Consider the following 19,013-nt stretch of genomic DNA (forward strand, 5'->3'; position numbering starts at 1 on the left):
TCCTGGATGAGTGTTCGCCGGTTTGCTGGTTCGGGAAGGGTTGTTTTGTTTTTTTTTATTCCCGCTCTGGGGGTTTCCTTGTTGTTTTTTGGGGTTCCAGGTTATCTCCTCCAGTGTTTTTCCTAATTCTTCCAGTGTGTGTGTGTGTGCGTCTGTCTACCCAAAGACCGAGAGCCCTTGCCAAAGGAAAAGATATCGATAGCTGAGATGAGGATGGGAGGGCGAGAGGATGAGAGCGCACAGAGACAACAACGCTGACGAGGCTCTCCCGAGCTAAAATTCAGTAGCGTAACAACCAAAGAAAGACTTGAAAGCTCACAGCTGGTGTTACGTTCGATAAAGCGCGAGGAGGTGAAGTGATGGGGTGATGTGAGTGATATTAGAAAGCGTTCTGGTTAAAGCAGCACATTTCTCTGCTCGGGGAAAACGTCGAAAAAACGATTGCAAGAGTGCAGAGAGGAAGGGAAGGACGAGCGACAGTAGAGTTAAAACGGAGCACAAATCAGGAGCAGTGTAATTATAGTTCTATTAGATAATGGGTTATCAGGGCTGTTAGTATTTAGCTATGATGAGCTAATAAAATTAACAGCTCCCTCATAAAACAGATGCCACAGATGGCATTTAGTTTGACCTATTTTCGTAGTAACATGTCCATTATGCATTAGGATTTGTTAGGAATTCATGTGTGACTTTAAATGAGGAGTTTAATATTTAGATGAATCGGTTTACACAAGGAATTAAACTGAGCATGTGTATTCAATACGCATCCTGCACTGTAAAAGCATTTTCTTTGCAACCCTGTCTCTTAGAAACTGCAATTTTTGTTACTAATTTGCCCCAGCAACTCCATTTTGTAAAAAATGTAACGCCCCACGGATCTCATTTTCTATCAGCTTAATGAAAAGTTCAATCACAACCTGTTTCATTTGTTTTCTGCCAAACCAGCCGGTGTTGTATGACCATACCTACTTGTACAGCATGAATAAATGTTATCATGGCTAAGTATTGGGGGGGAAAAAAAGGTCTGGTTTAATATAGCAAAAGTCTGCGGTGGCTTGAGACAGATGGCGTCCATTAGCATTTAACCAAAACCACCATCTATTCCTACCGCTAACCAGAGTGCCTAAAGCCACAACCACCTCACCACAGATCAATCCTATCTCCTGGAAATATGGCCTCTTTACAGCTAAACTCAATTCTCAATGGTGTTTTGAGTAAAATGTATTATATATATATCGGATGGGGTGGGACCTGTCGCCCAGGACAACCCAAGAAATAGAGGAGAATCTTCCAATATGTTGGGTTATATTTTCACGATATTTTCTTAAATCTAACCAAGCGTCAAGCATAACAATTTGAACCCAATGCATGATATTTTTGTAAACCTCGATTTGTAGGTGCCTAAACCTCACCAATCAGTGAAAATGAAAGAGACAACTAAACCTCAGCATGACCAAACCCCGGTCTGCTGGAGGAAAGTCCTGCTGCAGACTTGTCTCCACCTCCTGACTTGGACTTTGTGGCTTTTTCTTTCGAAGAGAAAATAAACTTCTTTCAAAAACATATATGAGAACTGTGTGGGAAAGTAATATTTATCAAACAACTGATTCAGAATGTAAATCCTGCACTCAATAGATGTCGAGGTTCTGTGGCTTTGTATACCCCAAATCCACCCTGAACTCTTCCCTGCAACTGTGGTGCAGTACTGAAAGTAAACACTAGAAGCTATGGTTTAACTCGACAACAGAACGTAATCGGGAATTTCTAGGAGACAGGATTGATTTTCTGACATCGAGTAAAATTCCAAGTTGTTGAGACTTAAGCACACATTTCCAAAACAAACCTCGTCTGTCTCTTACTTCACCAAAGAAAGTGAATCACAGTAACTCATGATCTCAGCTCATTACAAAGTGAGAACGTTCTGGCAACAAGTATTCTTCAGTTACAGAATCATTTCAGAGCTTGTACAATTCACAAACTGACTGTCGAACTGATCACTCATCAAGTTTTTCAGAAACATCAGAACTTTACCAGCACACTCTTGTAGTGTTCTGCTGTAAAACTGGCATTTCAGAGTCTGATCAATTGAACATCGGTGCACTTGAAATCCAATTCGAGAAACACCAGCGTATTACAAAAAGATAGTCGAGTGTTAAGTAACTGCAAGACATCACGTTGCATGTTGGTTCTCCAAAAGCAGCAATACTGACCCAGTTCCCTGTTTCTGGGTTAACAATGAAAACTTCACTGGAAAACACACACATGCATCTAGTAGCTGTTTTACAATAACTGAATAAGTCAACATGTGTACATTACCACGTGAGGCCTATAAACGACTCCTCGACATTTTCAGCATGAGTGCTCAAATTGATCCTTATAACTGCGGCCAGTTGTTTATGAGCCTGACCCACCGTAAAACTATAATGATGGTGACATTATAGTGGCTAAATGATCTCTGTAAATATGGAGCAGCGGTGCGGCAGGTGTCTAGAAAGCATACGGTCGCAGCATGCCCCGTACCACCACTACGATTACTACCTCGTAGAGTAAAATGATGAAATCCCACCGCTGGACTTTCTCCTTCAGTGTAGACTGCTGCTGTCGAGGTGGACCAGCCAATCTGCCTTCACACTGTAGCAATAATAACTTTCCTATAATGCCACGCTCAGGCACCTCAATAAATAAGCAATTTATTCTCCTAACTGCAAACCCTCAGCGTGGAACTCCATTAGACCTGAAGCAGGCACGGACATGAAGGAGTGCAGAGCTGAGTCAGCTCAGGGCTCAACCCAGCAGCGGCTCTGTCAGTTATTTCATCTTAAATCCACCAACATGTCTGACCTGTGGCATCTGTCTTGTAACGTTACATCACTATTTTTGTCTCTCTTTAACACACAAGAGGTTAGAAAATATGATCTTATAAGCATCATAATGATTCCAATGCAGTACAGACGGGTGACAAATTAAAGAAAAAACCTTGACCTCTGAATGGATCCAGTGGCTCTATTGTTCTGTGGGGGGCGTTTTTCTGGAATGGTTTGGGTTCACCAGTCCCCTAGAGGAAAGAGTAACTGCAAATCAATACAAATTTGTTGAGTGATCCCCCTATGATGAAACATTTTATCCTGATGGGAGTGGTCTCTTTCAGGATGTCTGTGCTCCCATCCATAGGGCATGAGGGGTCACTGAGTGGTTTGATGAAAATGAAAAGGATGTGAATCATATGACATGACCTTTCACAGTCACCAAATCTCCACCCAAATGAACATCTGTGGGAGATGTTGGGCCAACGCGTTAGACAGCTCCCTCCATCAACACCATCAAAACACCAAATGAGGGAACATCTTACGGAAGAATGGTGCTCATTTCTCCAGTAAAATCGATACACTGAAGCTGTTTTCACCTTACAAAGAGGTTTTTCCTTTATTTTGCCACTGTCCATGACAACCCTCAATCCTGCCTAAAAACCAAACACTGCAAGACGCTACCAAACCAGTCAGTCATGCTGAGATGAGTCACAGTCTTCCCCACACTGCAATGCATGTTATTTTGCTTCATCTCTACAAGGTCAAAATGAGGGGAGATGACCTCGCTCTCGTGCTCATACCTCCTATGTTGGCTAGACGAGGGGGAGTTCGCTGCAGGAGAGGACTAGAATTTACCTGTCTGGCCTGCCACTTGTCACATACAGTAAATACCAATCGCCCACGGTGCATCATAAACTGGGAAGCGAGAGCAGCACCGTCTTTCCGGGGGAGGCGAGAGGAGCGAGTCTCAAAATACCGCGACACAACATTGGCAGAAATCCGGCAAAACAAATGACCCACCATTCATCTTCCAAGCACAAACCTGCTCGCATATGGTGTCATATAAATCCTGGCAGTCGCGTCCTGCCTACCTTTGTCTTTGTCTATTCTCACCATCTCCCTCTCTTCTTCCCTTGTGGTTATCCGAGCTCCCACGCTGAGCAAACCTTTCCAAGAGAAAGCGAGATCCATGAATAATAACTATCATTAATCAACTGCGGTTGCATGAATGCATAATCTGAGACTAGACTGAGAGCATGTAAGAAGACTTCAGTGTTTGCATTATATCATTTTTTTTGCATGTTATTCAGCGATATTAGGATGAACGTAACAAAAGCACATCTGAAACGCAACACTGTTCAGATTTTTTACTCCAAGAATGGAAGACAGGTGTTGGATATGTTGTCTAGACTATGAAAAACCAGCATTATACCAAATATAAAGCGCTATATGTGTGCTTAACATTGCTAAAAATGCCCTAAATGACGTCCACAATATAAGTGCTGTTAATCGGTCACAACTTCTTGTAACAGCGATCATGCTATTCTGTCACAACGGCCTCTAGTAATTCACTATTCAACACAACATGAGCAATTACTGCAATATTCACTGGGCATAAATTCCATCTGATTCAATGGGCTGGAAGAATGTCTGAGGCAAGCCAATGGAAGATCACCTCTTCACGCTGGTTTACACGTTTCCTCTCCATCCAGCTTTCAAATCAAATCGACGCTCGACTCAGTCAGCCTTGGCGTATTACTCATGCGCTCATACAAAACAAGGCCGCTCGCTACCACAATGAACCGCCGGTGACAGCAGAAAGTCATTTCTCCACAAAATGTGGGCTCCTTTTTTACATCAGCTCATCCAGAAAACACACATTGTTAAAAAAAAAAAAAAAGAAAAAAAGGGGGGATGAAGGAGATGAAGTCATCATGCCAAAAAAGACCAAAACCAGGCCGATGAATTGATGTTTACTGGGTCGCTCAAGTTCCAATACTGCTGATATTGAGCAGCAGCTAAAAGATCATATATTTAAGTTATGTCACACCAAAGGAAAAGTGATGGATGAGGAGCTGTGCTGGCCCGAAATACAGCAATTACAGATGAAAACTCACACTTGACAGTTGTTGTGTCTATCAATACTTGTGTCAGTGTTTCAGTCTGTCAATAAAGGAACACCATATCCATTTGTTCAACTTTCTCTTGCTGTCCAAGACAGTATATGTGGAGTATATGTGAGCACATGTTCTCTTCTTGTCTACATCGACATCTGTTCAAAAACCTTTCATTAGGCTGCAACTTATTAAACTAATAGTCAAAAACGGCTGCTGATCTGCCTTTGTCTTCCTTCATTTTCTTACTTTTAATTTGTATGTGCAACTACGCATTTAGACGTATGCAGATCCGACCACTACATGAGACAAAACACCCCACTGACAGCCATGGTCCAATGTTTTCGAAACGTGATATAACAATGAATAATGAATGATTTCATTTGGTGTATTCTCAGCTCCATATCCACATCTCAAAACAGTCACAGGAGGGTGTTTTGTGGAACTCTCCGCCGTCTGTAAACGATGTTCTACCTTTGAAATTATCGATGCCCGCAGACGTGAACACAAGCAGATGTCAGAGGCTCCTAACACCCCCACTGTAAACAAGCAAACAATCCCAAGTTCATTATCGACTCTGCGCATACCTCTGATACCAGGAGAGAGGATTACCCATAATCCTTTGCCTTTTCTGCCCTGCTGCTTTTTTTTCTTTTCTTTTTGCCTTGAGGCACTACCCTCTGGTGGCACAAATCCCCCGCAAAAAAAAAAAAAAAAAAAAAGCATCCTCCCGTACTCTTTCACCCCAAAATCACCTCCAAGTGTGCAGACGACCCCATCATTTTCATCTGTCCTTTCCCCTTGGCTATATTTAGCTTTAGAGTATGTCAAGGGGCAAATCTGAGGGGCTGGCAGGGAAAAAAAAAAAAAAAAAAAGGATGACATTCCCCCTTTCAAAAAATATGTCTTGTCAACTTCAGGGCAACTATGAAGAAACATAGCGTCCTTGCCTTCCACTGCACTATACTGTATATCCTTGCAAACTTTGTCAAACCTGCCTTTAGTGCTGTGCACCCAGAGATGCTTATAGATATTTACAACAGCAAACACATACAAATAAATAAAAACTCAAGAAAAAGAGGACTTTAAAATTATGCATGCCGGCTTTTTCTGCTTGTACGGTGGCCAGAAAGCCTTCTATTTACAATGTGCACTGAGACAGCCGAATGAGGTTAGTGTGAACAATATCATCAAGCAGCATTTCACACACCACTACTGCTAAAGAAGGAGGCAGAGAGAAGAGAGGAGTGGAGCAGAGGCTACTAAACTAACACTAGCGGTGGTAGTAGTAGTAGTAGTAGTAGTAGTGGCTAGTGATGGTAGTACTGTTACTCCAGTGGAGAAAGTAGGAGGGGGATTTTACAAGATGTACATGTCATCCCTGCTCCTTATAAAGGAGGGGGGGGGGGAGGCAAATGAGGACTCCTTCTCTTTTCTCCTCTGCGTTGTACTGGCCTCACTGTAGTGGTGTAGAAGCTGTGGTGAGAGGAGGGGGCCGGGATGCATCCCACCCCCCCTCAGGGATAGCCATCATCCTCCAGACTGAGTGCCACGCGCTGCAAACAGCAGATAAAAAGACGGTTACCACAGCAGGCTGGTGAAGGAGACAGAAGTGAGATAGAACAGAGTACGGAAACAGAGCAGGACAGCGGAGGAAAGGAGATAGAATCAAGTCTAGGTGGAACCCGAAATAAAAACTGCAGCTTCACATGTTTAAACTCCTCTCCTGCTTTCCCTGACCTTCCTCTTCTCCTGTCTCGAATTCCCCTCCCCACTTGTTCGTCCCCTCCTTCTCTGGCTGTTCCTAGGCGAGGAATTCAGGTTGCTTGCCTACGGCTGCAAATGTCTGGCCCACATAATGCCAGCCTGATTTCTCTGGCTGCCTGGAGTTGCCACGCTGCTACAAAAGCATAGAAAAGTTAGGAGAGGAGAAGAAAGAAGAGGAGGAAAACAAGTAAAAACGATACAAGACAATGAGAGCAATTTGTACGGATGTAAATAATAAAAATGGTGAGACGAGAGTGCGGTCCCCTCTCTCCAGCCCTTCGCTGAGGGCGGCTGCTACTTCGACCTTGAATCTTAATATGACTCAGCCGTGCACCTGTTCCGTGTGTGTGTGTGTGTGTGCGCGCTTCTAGCCTGTCATTGTGCCAGTGATACCCAGAATTCTTTGCCTTCTTTCTCTCCGGAGCAACACAAAGAAATCTGTGTTACCATGCCAACCGATCAAAGCGCTAGACTCCCCTCCTCTTCCCCACCCACCCCTCGCTCCGTAATCCTTTTTGGCTGCCCTTCCCCGCTCGCTCTCCGACACCCAAAACAACAAATATATTCAATAAATGTCATAAGTGTCTGGATGATGCACTCTCTCTAGATTTAAGTGCATTTCACTGCGAGTTACAGCTGGTATTGATTTACGGCATTCGTAGAGAACGCGGCTTTAAGCGATCCTCCAAACTGCGTCTGAGTCAGTGTGAAATCAACAGGGTCGTCTGCAAGTCATGACGTGGAGATTCACGGTTTCTGCACCTGCACTCGAGATGGAAAACGAGATAAACTCGATTTTGGACTGTCCTTCGTCCTGATTTGTGCTCCCTTTTTTATCTCTTGTCTATTATTTATAATACAATAAAAAAAAACACTAGTGCAATGACGGGATGTAACTAGCAACTTAGAAACTTATTTCATTTGTAGAACAGTCTGCCTCTGTGCTTTGTTGTCCTTTTAGTCAGCTTTCAAAGTAAATCCTCTTTCTTCTCAAAAGAATCACAACACTTAAATCATTTTTGCATCAACACAGCAGTAATTATTCAAGACTTGCTGCCCCTGGTTTGGATAATATCTGGACAACCCTTTCTTATCAGTTTTCCGCAAACAAAAGTAATAAACATCACAAGATTCCTCTGTGACAGGTACGCTACCTCGTGGCACACACTTCCTGTTATCTACTGGAGACATCACGATGAAAAAAATGAACTTTCGCATCTGCTGCTTCTGTAAACAACACAAACCTTACGTGGGGAGTTTTGTCAGGAAACGGGTACAAACACGTCAACGACCAGAAACACTCACACAATGTACAATTTAATGGGATGGCAGGTCGGCAGCAGGGATGTGGTGTTGATCGATGTATGTGCTGTGTGAATATGGTCGGTGAAGGTGAGTGAAATGTGAACATGGTGGTGGAGGGCTTAGATGTGTGTCTGATTGGTGTTTTTACTGCAAAAATGATACGTGAACATGTGGACGTGTGCAAGCCTGTTCTTTCTTTCCACCAGGCCGACATGTACAACAAACGGGCTTTTCCAAACCCTTGCGCATCCTCCCATTTCCCAAATAAAACTCCTTTCTTTCCTCTCGCGGCTTCCCTCATTTGCCGCTGGAGAGCATCGGCGCCCCTGAGTACCAGTGAGAGTTGCTGTCTGTGATGCCGCCCCCTAGAGGAAGCGCTATGAAGGGCTGACTGTGGCTGCCACTCACAGCGGGGTAGACGTGACCGATGGACTCGCTGTGGCGGCCGATGTGGATCTCGTCGTCGTCGTCCTCCGTGGTTTTGCGATACACCGGGTTGTCGAAGTTCATGCTCTTGGTGTTCTTGCGTCGCCAGTTGCGCCAAACCAGATATCCGCCGGTGCAGAGTAATCCAATGACCACTGTGGCAAGGATAGGGACTGCATGTGTTTAACACACACACAACAACAACACACGGCGGGAGCGTTAACACAGCCCAGGGGACACAGAGCGGCGCTTTAAGCACTCACGCACACAAGCACACCTTGCACAGTTTCATCAAGTGAAGGCTCATTATTTTCTCTTTCATTATCAAAGTGACACCTCTAAGAGTTTTTTGGTGGACAAGAAATCAAGAGAAGAAGCGATAGTACTTAAAACCAAATAAATACAGGAATTTATCTTTGTATTTATTTTTTAAAGTGTTAAAATTTGTATTATAAAATATGTTTTTAATAAGAATTTGACTAAAAAGACATAATTTACAGAAGGCGTACTTTATAACTATACTTTTGATTTACATACCTGGACACAATTCACTGTAAATACATGTTGGTGATCAACAAATGAGAATTAGAGTCAGTTCTGACTTTAACATGTTAAAATTATTTTTTTCTTTTTTAATGCTGAGATTTAAATTTGGGAGATTTTTGACTTTAAACTCAGAAATCTGATTTTAAACTCTGGAATTTTGAGGAAAAAAAGTCAAAATTTTGATTCTTTTTTTTTTTTTTTAAATTAAAGCTGCAAGCCAGATTGGAGCATGTACAGGGTCGTTAGACACGCTTCCTTTTTGATGGCGAATCATCACAGTTCAGAAGGCCACCATTGCCACGCTCTCAGACTTTTGCGGAGCGTTTTGATCACTTTTGATCACCAAGCCCTGTTCTATGCGCTGGCCGAATTTGAGGTGTGTAGGAGTTAACCCCTAGGAGGAGATAGATTTTGAAAATGGCAAAAAATCACAAAAAATTGCACACTTGTTTCAAAATGGCAGACTTCCTGTTGAGTTTACGGTATGGGTTCAAGAGGCTTTATTGTGCGTCCTTATGTGTTACATATGCTTAACAAATTTTGTAAACATTGGCTAAATGTCCTGCGGGGGCTAATCGATAAATCGATTGGAGCATGTACTGTGTAGTTACACGGTACTTCCTCTTTCATGGCGAACATCAGAGGGCCGCCGTGGCCACACCCTTTGACCTTTGCAGATGATTTTGATAACATTTTACCTTCAAGGCGTATTCTACATGCTACCCACGTTTCAGCGCTCTGTGACTTACCCCCGAGGAGGAGTTTGCTCAGATTGGACAAATAATCAATCCAAAATGGCGGACTTCCTCTTGGGTTTAGGGTATGGCTGTCACTGACTTTTTTGTTCGTCCTGACCTCCTCCATATACCTACCAAATTGTGTAGGTCTGGGTCAGACATGCTTCCGATGGGACTCTGAAATTTTCTAGGTGGAGCTGTGGAGCCATTTTTCTATTGAGGTGTGTATTTCCCCCTATTTATAAAATTTTTCACCAGGTCTGATGCGTGTGCCAAATTTTGTGAGTTTTCGAGTACGTTTAGGACCTGAAAAACACGTTTATTTGTGACTAAGAAATAATGACGTAGCAGTTCCAATAGGGTCCTATGCACTGTAGTGAACTCATGCATATTTTTCACAGTCACCTAATCCTCTTCTGTTGTAATCAGTATCTTCCTGCAACAGAAAGCATTAAAATTTTGGATGCTTAAGAACATAAGATCCACAATCAGTATGTGTTATGGCCCCTGCAGTAGTTTGCATCACCCCGGCTGAAACAAAGACAACTTTAGCTAACATTTTGAAGCGTTCATTCACTTTTAAAACATCAAGCTTCAGGTACAAAGTGAAGAGGTGGCGTTTTGGTGTTGTAGCAAATTCCAAATCCTGTATGCACTGTACAGCTGATACGCAAAAAAAAAAAAAAAAAAATCATAATTTTTTGTTGTAAAAATCTACAAAAGCTAAAAACAATGAGCCTTCATTTGGTGTATAAGCACTTACTCCGTCACATTCCCTCTCAGTCTCAGAGAATGATCAAAACACATGTAAACATGCACAATGTGCAACAATGAATGCCTGCATTCACCATCATACACATGCTGTAAACCCCATTTCCTAGACATACACACTCACACAAATACATGCAAATACAAAGACTGAACTACACAGATTTTTTTTATTTTTATTTTTTATATTAAATCTTGTAGCATTCAGGCCCTGAAGCCACTGATTAAGCTCTTGTTTTTGAATAAAAGCCCAGCAAGGTTGCTCAACTGTCATCAGAGCATTATCCTGGTACTCCATTTGGACTATGATTTATAATTTTGCACTTGCCTAGGCTGAGAAATTAAACGCTATCTGCAGACGGCCTGAGTCTGGTGTTTTTTGGATGGGGTTATGAGAGGAGAATGGAGAGGGGAAGAGGCGGAGAGAAGGCGGAGAGAAGAAGGAGAGAGAGAGAGAGAGAGAGAGAGGGAGAGGGGGGTTTGGAGGATTTGAGATAAGCGCTGTCTCTCTCCTCTCATTACCATATCAGCACGGCTGCCTAACTGCCCTGTAGGACCTGCGTGTCTGCAGTGCATGTATGAGAGTGTATATGTATGTAGAGTGAGGGAGCACAAGCCGAACCCGAGGTGAGTCAAGGAGGAGAGATAAAACAAGTGTGGGTGTGATTATGTGCGCCTGCATCCACAGATGTGTTTCCATCCCCTACGGAAGCCCCATCTAATTGTGCTTTTGTTGGATAGACGCTTGAGAGCCCTGTGTGGCTGGGCTGGAAACCCCAGATCCTCCTTTCTTCTTCTCTAAATGCTCACTGGTTTAAAAAAAAAACAAAACATCAGCTTTTGTCTCATTTAGAAATTTTCATTCCAATTAGAGAGCAGCATAACAGCCTGACTTTGGCTAAATACTGATAATCATTGTTGGGCTGCTTCCCCTCGTGGAGCTGCGGGTGGGCGTGGTGCCGCGCTGGATGCGAGCGGAGAACCGGGGTGCACAAATCCGGCCCTTGTGGACCTCCGACAATAATTAAAGTTTCAAAGCTGCCAAAAAAATGCAGAATGAGGGGATTTGTGGCTGCAATGAATGGCAGAAGAACAGAATGAAGGATGAAGTGGGAAGGGTTAACAGTCTTGGGGGTTGTTTTAATGAGCTGATAGCTCAACTGTTGAGAATGAAAAGAGGAAAAAAAAAATTGCCTTACAATGTTTTAGCGCTCCCATATATTATCAAACTACTCCATATTAGGGATGAAAGAGATCTCAATTAGCGGCATATGCTGCCACTATAAGGTCATTTGCACATTCAGCTGATTTTTCAGTTAAGTTAAGCATGAAAGTCTTAAATATTTCCATAAAATTAGATTTTCATTTTAATCTGAACTAATAGAAAAGATTAACTTTACTAAGCGGACTTGATTGTAAGAAGTTGAATTCTCTTTGTGTGCCTGTATTAGTATGTATGGAAGCAAAGAGGCCTCGTAGTGATTTTATTTTTTATTTTTTTACCCTAAATAGACAATGATGTTATTTCCTAGGTCATAAATTGGATGCCTCTAGGTCAAAAACACAATTTTATCTTATTAATCCCTTTTTGAGTCCTTTCATATTTCCTCCTCTTTAAAAAAAAAAAAAAAAAAAAGATTCCAGAAACTGCTTAACCCATTCTCAGTACAGTTGGTCACAGAAATAGGTCAGAGCTGTGAATTGATTGCAGTGTGAGCATACTATATAATCACAGTGGGAACATGAGCTTAATGTTATAACAGCTGGTCAAGTGTGATGACAAAACACAAACTGAATTTCCCATTTGCTCGAATCTCATTAATAATGACATAATGTGCACATTACAAAGGCCTGGCCATTCTCTGACTGACGAGCTTACTTCCATATAATGGCTTTTTGTAGCCGCGGGCTACGAGGCTATTGTTGTATAATATCACAGCTCAGTACATTTTCTCAATTGCTAAAATATTATTTTGCGCTCTGACCTCACTGCTGAGCCTGATGCAGGCCTTACATGTTGAAAATACACAAATTGTTATTATTAAATTGAGTACATTTTAGACTTAATCAGCCAGGTGGGAGTACAAACGCTCTAAAAACCAGGCAGCACACACACGTGCTAATACATAACCACACTCATACGGCCACACACAGCGTGCAGGACTGAAGCAACAAGCAGAGATGGAGAGGCAAGGAGGGAGAAGCAGGCAGGCAGAAAGCAAAGACAACACAGCGAGGAAGTCCAGAGTACTCACCGATAGGAATGACTATCCCCAGAACAGCTACTGTGATGTTGTTACCTATGAGGTAGTGATCACTGGCGGCTGAGATGAACAGACAGACAGGGAGAAACAGAAAAGAATCAAACTAAGCCAAAAGTTTTGTCACTCCCCCATATAAAATAAGAAAAGTAGTTTTGCTGCAACAGAGGAGCATCAAGATGGAAAAGCATATTTGCATAATGTAACAGCAGAGAATCCATCTGATTCCAGTTGGGACTGTAGACTTTTTTTTCAACAGCATGTGTAAATGAAATGCGGATGAATCATAGCAGGATGCCATAAAAAAGCAATGAGATGCGTTTTAATACATGCAGAGACAAATGCAATTCCAGAAAGTAATGCATCAGAATTTCTGCTCCCATCAGTCAAAACAAAATTTGGATTTAGGACGCAATAAACAATTCACACCAGGTCTGAGACACGTTGGAAGACATCCACATGACCTTGAGCATGAACACATGGTCTTCTTTTTCTTTTTTTTTTAATCATGTGTCACAATACAATGCAACACAGTGTGCATTTATTCCAGACATGTTTTGTAACCTTGCTCCCCTTCAACTCTCACCCCAACAGGTCCGTGTGCAGCTTCGACATTAATCCTGCTCCCGACTCTCCTATTAGCAGCAGGCTAGCCATTAGCCAAACTGTGATCAGATGGCTATAATGAAGTCTAGTAAGGAAGATTAACAGAAGAGATCAAGCCACTGGGCCTGCATACTGATTGGCTCTGTCTAGAAAGAGACAGTGTTGCTCTTTGCATGGTAAAGGAGGCGCAGATGGCACGTGATGGATGGGACATACAATTAAGGCGGTCATTATTTCTCATAGATGCAGTCATATAGAACGCAAAATACCGATAAATGCACACATCATGGATAAAGTAAAACAAGCCACCACATGCACACGTTTGTACGGCTGTCTTTGTGAGGATCCTGCTTAACATAATGCATTCTCTAACCACTTAGCCCAACCTTATCTATCACATGTAAGTGCCTACCCCCAACTCTTCCTCCTCCCTAAATGTAACCCTGAATCTTCAAGCGGGTGTGAAAAAGTGAGAATCGGCCAAAGTCCTCTCTCTGATGGTGTAAAACTCAAACTGGTCCTCACAAAGACAGACAGTAAAGCACGCACACACTCATGCATACAGTGTCGACAATGCCGTAGAGAAAGAGACACAAGAAGGTGACGTGACTTCAGACTGAGCAGCGAAGCCGGTGAGCCTTGAGTCAGCAGAAGTGAATGTGGCTTTTCTTAAAGTATGAGTGACGTCCAATGGGCACTAAGACTCGAAAAGGCGGATTATTAGAATCTTATTAAAGGAGCTGTTATGAAAGAAGTAGTCCTGGAGAGCCAAGGGAGAGAGAGAGGAAGTGAGAAAGAGGAAGGAAAAAAAAAAGAGAGACAAAAGTCTCAATTTCATTACGACCATTACTGCCGGAGGGATTTTAATTTCAAAAAAGAATTTTCTGCCTCTAGAAGAAAACATTCCTATTTATTTCTCTATATTTGGCTTTGAATATGACGGAAACTGGAATTTTGTATGTTAGTTGTTAAAGTATACATAGTAAACAATAAAGTGTACAAGCACTAGGAGGGCAACAAACCTTGTAATCACTCCTCCTGCTTATTCTGGACATTAAAACATCCCTTTTGTGCCTCTAGTGTAAGTTTTGGGAAGCAAAATTCTCAGTCCAAGATCTCTGTATGTCTGTCTGAAGCTTCAATGAGCATGAACATGTTAGTCTTCTTCTTTATAATTGCAAAAGAGAAGCCTTTTGAAATGTTGCAAATTAGGTTTGTTTCCATTCACTGCTTTGGAACAAATAAACAAGGCAGCGTAGCATCAAGTCAGAAGATGTTGGTTTAAACTATGTATAAAAAACTAACAAAACTTTAGCCTCCAGAGTTTTAATCACCCACAATGTGTAGTAACTCTTCTCCCAAAAAAAAAAAACTACCTGAAGTGAGCGTAAAAAACTTCTTGCAAATGTTGTGGGTTCTATTAACTTCCTCTAATGCACTTCTTGCAAAGAACAAGGAATATGGAGTTTGGATTATACGGCAGGCACATTAGGAAGAGAGCTGTTTAAGGCAGGAATGAGCACAACAAGGAAAACCTGACTATTCCTTTAAGACAGATTTGAAAAATGATGATCCTATCCTTTAAGACAGCGTTTTCTAGCCTCGTCGAATGTTGCTGAAAGCCTGATGAATAATTGCTGATATCAAGAGAAAAGGTTTAAATTTATAAGAGGGGACTGTAGATGCATATGAACTTTGGGAACCAGCTGTTGTTTATCTTTCATCTCTCCCCCCCTCCTCCTCTCAAACTCCTGGTTCTCTCCCCGGCTCCACCATGGCAGCCCCAGTGCCGAACATGTTTAACAGCTGATGCCGGCAAACTTGACAGTGTGCACTGAGTTGAAAATGATAACACATGGCCCGTGGGTTTGGAGACACGTCTTGTTCCTGCCCCATTTTCTCATCCGTGTCTGCTCCACCTCTCATCTGGAGCAGTCGTTGGTGTGGTGAGGCGGCTGACAACTTCAGAGACCGGAGGAAACACGTTCTTGCTTCTTAGTAACTCTGAAGAAACCCAGGCCCCCCAAAGTGATGCAGCAGGCATTCTCTTTAATTCCCAGAAAATCACATTCTCTCCTGCCTCTCTTCCATCCTGTCGTTTCTTATCCTCGTAAATGCTGGTTTTCCTCTCCACTTATTTTGCAGCTCCCCCCCCTCCCTGTTCAAAAGCCGGACTGTCATGTTCTCCTCTGCTCTTTGTTCACTCGTCTTTCTCTGTTGCCTCTTTATTGTCGCTCACTGTACCTTTTCATTTAACAGTTTTTACTTTTACTCCTCGCTCATTTCCCCGTCCTCCCTTTGTCTCCAAATTCCTCCTCCTCCTCCAGCTCCCACAACCGCTTACAACTTCCATCGTCTTTCGCTACTTCACTCCCTTCGTGTAGCTTTTTTCTTTTACTCTCCTGGTTTCTCAATGAAATGTCTCTGATGCAAAGGCATTACTGTAAAATGATGTGTTTGAGAGTTCAAACACAGTACAGCAGCTCGCTGACTGCCTCACATGCCATGCAGTCTTTCGTTTTTACTTCCTTCTACTTTTCTATTCCATCTTTTATTCTCCGCTCAGCAGTGGCCTACATCATTCAAATAAATAATTCACACAAATTACTTGAATATGTGTTAAGTGTGTAAGTAACTGTCATGTTTTTTTTGTTAGTATTACACTGTTAGTCTTTCCTTCGTGCCGAAAAGGGTTTTAACAGTGCCTGCGTTCATTTTAATACATCTTCTCTCTATAAATAACACTGCAAATAACATTTTAAGAGCCTGAAAGGGAAACTTATTTGAATTAGTTTTTATCTTTCTACTGTTGTACGGAACAAAAGACATGAGGACAAGGTGCTGCTTTGGCAGTTTGACAGATACAACCATCCTGGGTTAAAGTCTCAATGTAGCAAAGGCTCAAGGAAAGCTGAAAACACTGATTTCTGCTACAAAAAAAAATAAAAAATCCCACATCATGTGGTGTGCAGCACGGCGGTTTATCAATTTTGTTTTGTGGTTGCTGTCAAGGATTCTTGTCCGCTTTCCCCAAATACAATTTAAGTCTTAGCGTGGCTTTGTAAACCATTGTTACTGCTGTTATATTCTGCTGTCATGGCTTGTCTGGGCTGTAAAGTGGTATTTTTCTTGCACGCCAGTTAAGCTTGATTGGTGTAAGAATGAAGAATGCTGCCAGTTTTAGAGAGTGAAAGAGAGAAGGAGGAGATAGAAGCAGCAGGATGGAGAGAGGGAGAGACGCTGTCAGAAAGTGAGGATGACTGAGAGGTGGAAGGAGAGAGTGGAGGGGACTGTCGTTTGTTAGCTCTGACACCTCCGCTGGACTCCGGCCGTGAGGGACCAACAGCAGACTGAGATGCACTACTGAGTGTGTGTGTGGGTGAGAAGAGGAGAGGGAGAGGTTGTACACTAAATAGATGATCAGACAAAGACAGGAGGTGAATAAAAGTCAGAGAAAGAAGGGAAACTGATGTAAGTAGTGTTTCTCGGCTCCCTGCTGCTTTAATGGCAGGTGACGGCAGCGGAGCGTTACACACACTTCACACACATTCCTATGCACGAACCTGCTCACAGCAATCCTTACCTCTGTGGGAGAGGTTGGCATTGCTCTCTCTCTGGATGCTGTTGGGAGCCACCGGGCCCAGCAGGGGAGTGTGCGTGGACGTGGACGTCTGGCCGGTGCTGCTGAAGCTGGTGGTCTCTGTGCTGGTGGCGGCGGGGGTCCGAGGGTGCTCTGTGCTTCTGCCGCTTCTGGTGGTCTGGGGAGGCGTCGGCGTCGTGAGGCGCCTGGTCGCGGGCCTCTGCGTGGTGGCGGTGGAGGTGGTGGCGCTGGTGGTGGTAGGAGGGGTCGTGGTGGTGGCCACGGTGGTGCTCCTCGTGGTGCTTGCCGTGGTGGTGGTGGTGGGAGCTGTGGTGGTGGTAGTGGTAGTGGTGGTGGTGGTGGTGGTGGTCGGGGCGGCTGTGGTGGTTGTTCTGGGTCGAACTGTGCAAGAGATAAAAGTACGTTAGTACTTGGGATTTTAATTCAAGTTGCTTACATGTGAAGAAGTTTGAAGCATGAGAAGATTTACATGTAATATTTGTGCGTATCCATATACAACTTGTACCCAAACTGAAACGTGATTGGAACATCTTCTAGACTCCCCAGAGTTTTAAACAGAATTTTAAACACAGCTGAAACTAGAAGGGCCCTCGGAGAGCACAGTCCTTCGGAAAGGCCAATGCCCTATCTTGCAATTTTAACGAAAGTGGATCTGCAAGGAAAATGTAATGGAGACTTCATGTGACCGTGTCCCACTTCTGCACCAAGTATCATGAACATCAGCCTGGTCGTTTTTGTGTAATCTTGGAGACAGACAGACTGATGAACGGAAACTGACATACCGTAATTTCCAGGCTACAAGCTGCTACTTTTTTCACACGCTTTGAAACACTGTGGCTTAAACAATGATGCGGCTAATTTATGGATTCTTAGGATTTTTACGAATTTGCCTCGAGACATAAGTGACATTGAGAGCGACAACGAAAGAGAGACTGAGGAAGTGTGTGACAAAGTCATTCTGAGGCTGTTCAATTCCAACACTGAAGAAGACGACTTTCGTCGTTTTAGTGCGCAGGAAGAAGATGAAGATATCGATCAATGACTTTTCCTGGTAGGCTATTGTATTTTTTATTTTTGTAACCTGCTGTGTTACAGGCACTGTTCTGAAAAAAAGCATTTATGGTACATATTTGTGTAAGTTATCGGTACATATTAAATTAAAAGTTACAAAAAAAAACTTTCTGTGTAAATATCTCATGTTACAATGTGGACACCTGCAGCTTATTGACAAGTGTGGCCTATATATGCGTAAAAAAAAAAAAATCTGTTTAAGGTTAATGGGTGCGGTTTATATTCAGGTGTGCTCAATAGTCCGAAAATTACGGTAATTAATACTTCTGTTCTCAGTTTACAGTAAATCATATGTGTTCTGATGCTTTTAAGTATTATTCTGCTTGGAATCATTAACTGGGACAGAAATTTAAGAAGAATGCCTTTATCTTATGTTAAGTTTCTATCACCCACCTCTGTGTGTTAACACTGCTTTTATCAAATGCACCACTGACCACCTTCCTGTTTGTGTAAAAACTGAATATAACAGCAGATTTGTTTGAGGGTCACAACATATGTTTCTTCAAGGTTTTTCAGCTGCTGCAAAAACTGACAGTTTTTTCCAAAATAGAAATAAAGTGCTGAGCAATAACGCCAAGCAGACGTTATTTATCATACTGAGCAAAATGCTCAGCAGAAATGTGTGTGTATTACATTAGGAAGTCCACAAGTTGGAGTGCCAATGTTCTCTCCCTCTCTGTGGATGTGTTTGTGCCTTCGGTGCCCATGCTCCCTCTCCTGTCCTCCCTCAGAGGGATTCTCTGAATGGTGGCCTACATACATCATCATCAGCTTTTTCTCCCCTCTCTCAGCATCAGCTGCTTTTGCCTCACCTGTATAAACATGAGGTGTAAAAAAAAAAAAAAAAGAGTGGGTCTATTAAGGATAACAACTTAACAAATGTAGTGACTCCGGAGAGGTTTGGGACAAGCTGAGCGGTGAAATAAGGACGGTAAAGTAATGGCGGTGTGTTGGGAGCACAGGCAGAATCCTTGACCCACTTCCTAAGACAGCGCTACGGTAAA

General features: G+C 42.7%; 1 protein-coding gene across 1 annotated transcript in view; it reads right to left on the reverse strand.

The window, feature by feature from the left end:
* Nucleotides 1–6,298: 6,298 nt before the first annotated feature.
* The window catches only part of lrp8 (low density lipoprotein receptor-related protein 8, apolipoprotein e receptor), a 201,142-nt gene continuing 188,427 nt past the window's right edge, over nt 6,299–19,013 (reverse strand). The window contains exons 16-19 of the mRNA XM_008279416.1: nt 16,921–17,319; nt 12,726–12,794; nt 8,402–8,574; nt 6,299–6,477 (exon numbers count right to left, since the gene is read on the reverse strand). Coding sequence (XP_008277638.1) covers nt 6,439–6,477; nt 8,402–8,574; nt 12,726–12,794; nt 16,921–17,319 — 680 coding nt within the window. The 3' untranslated portion in view covers nt 6,299–6,438. The remainder of the gene's footprint in view (nt 6,478–8,401; nt 8,575–12,725; nt 12,795–16,920; nt 17,320–19,013) is intronic.

The sequence above is a fragment of the Stegastes partitus genome, unplaced genomic scaffold (assembly GCF_000690725.1).
Source record: "Stegastes partitus isolate 25-593 unplaced genomic scaffold, Stegastes_partitus-1.0.2 Scaffold158, whole genome shotgun sequence".
Taxonomy (NCBI): domain Eukaryota; kingdom Metazoa; phylum Chordata; class Actinopteri; family Pomacentridae; genus Stegastes; species Stegastes partitus.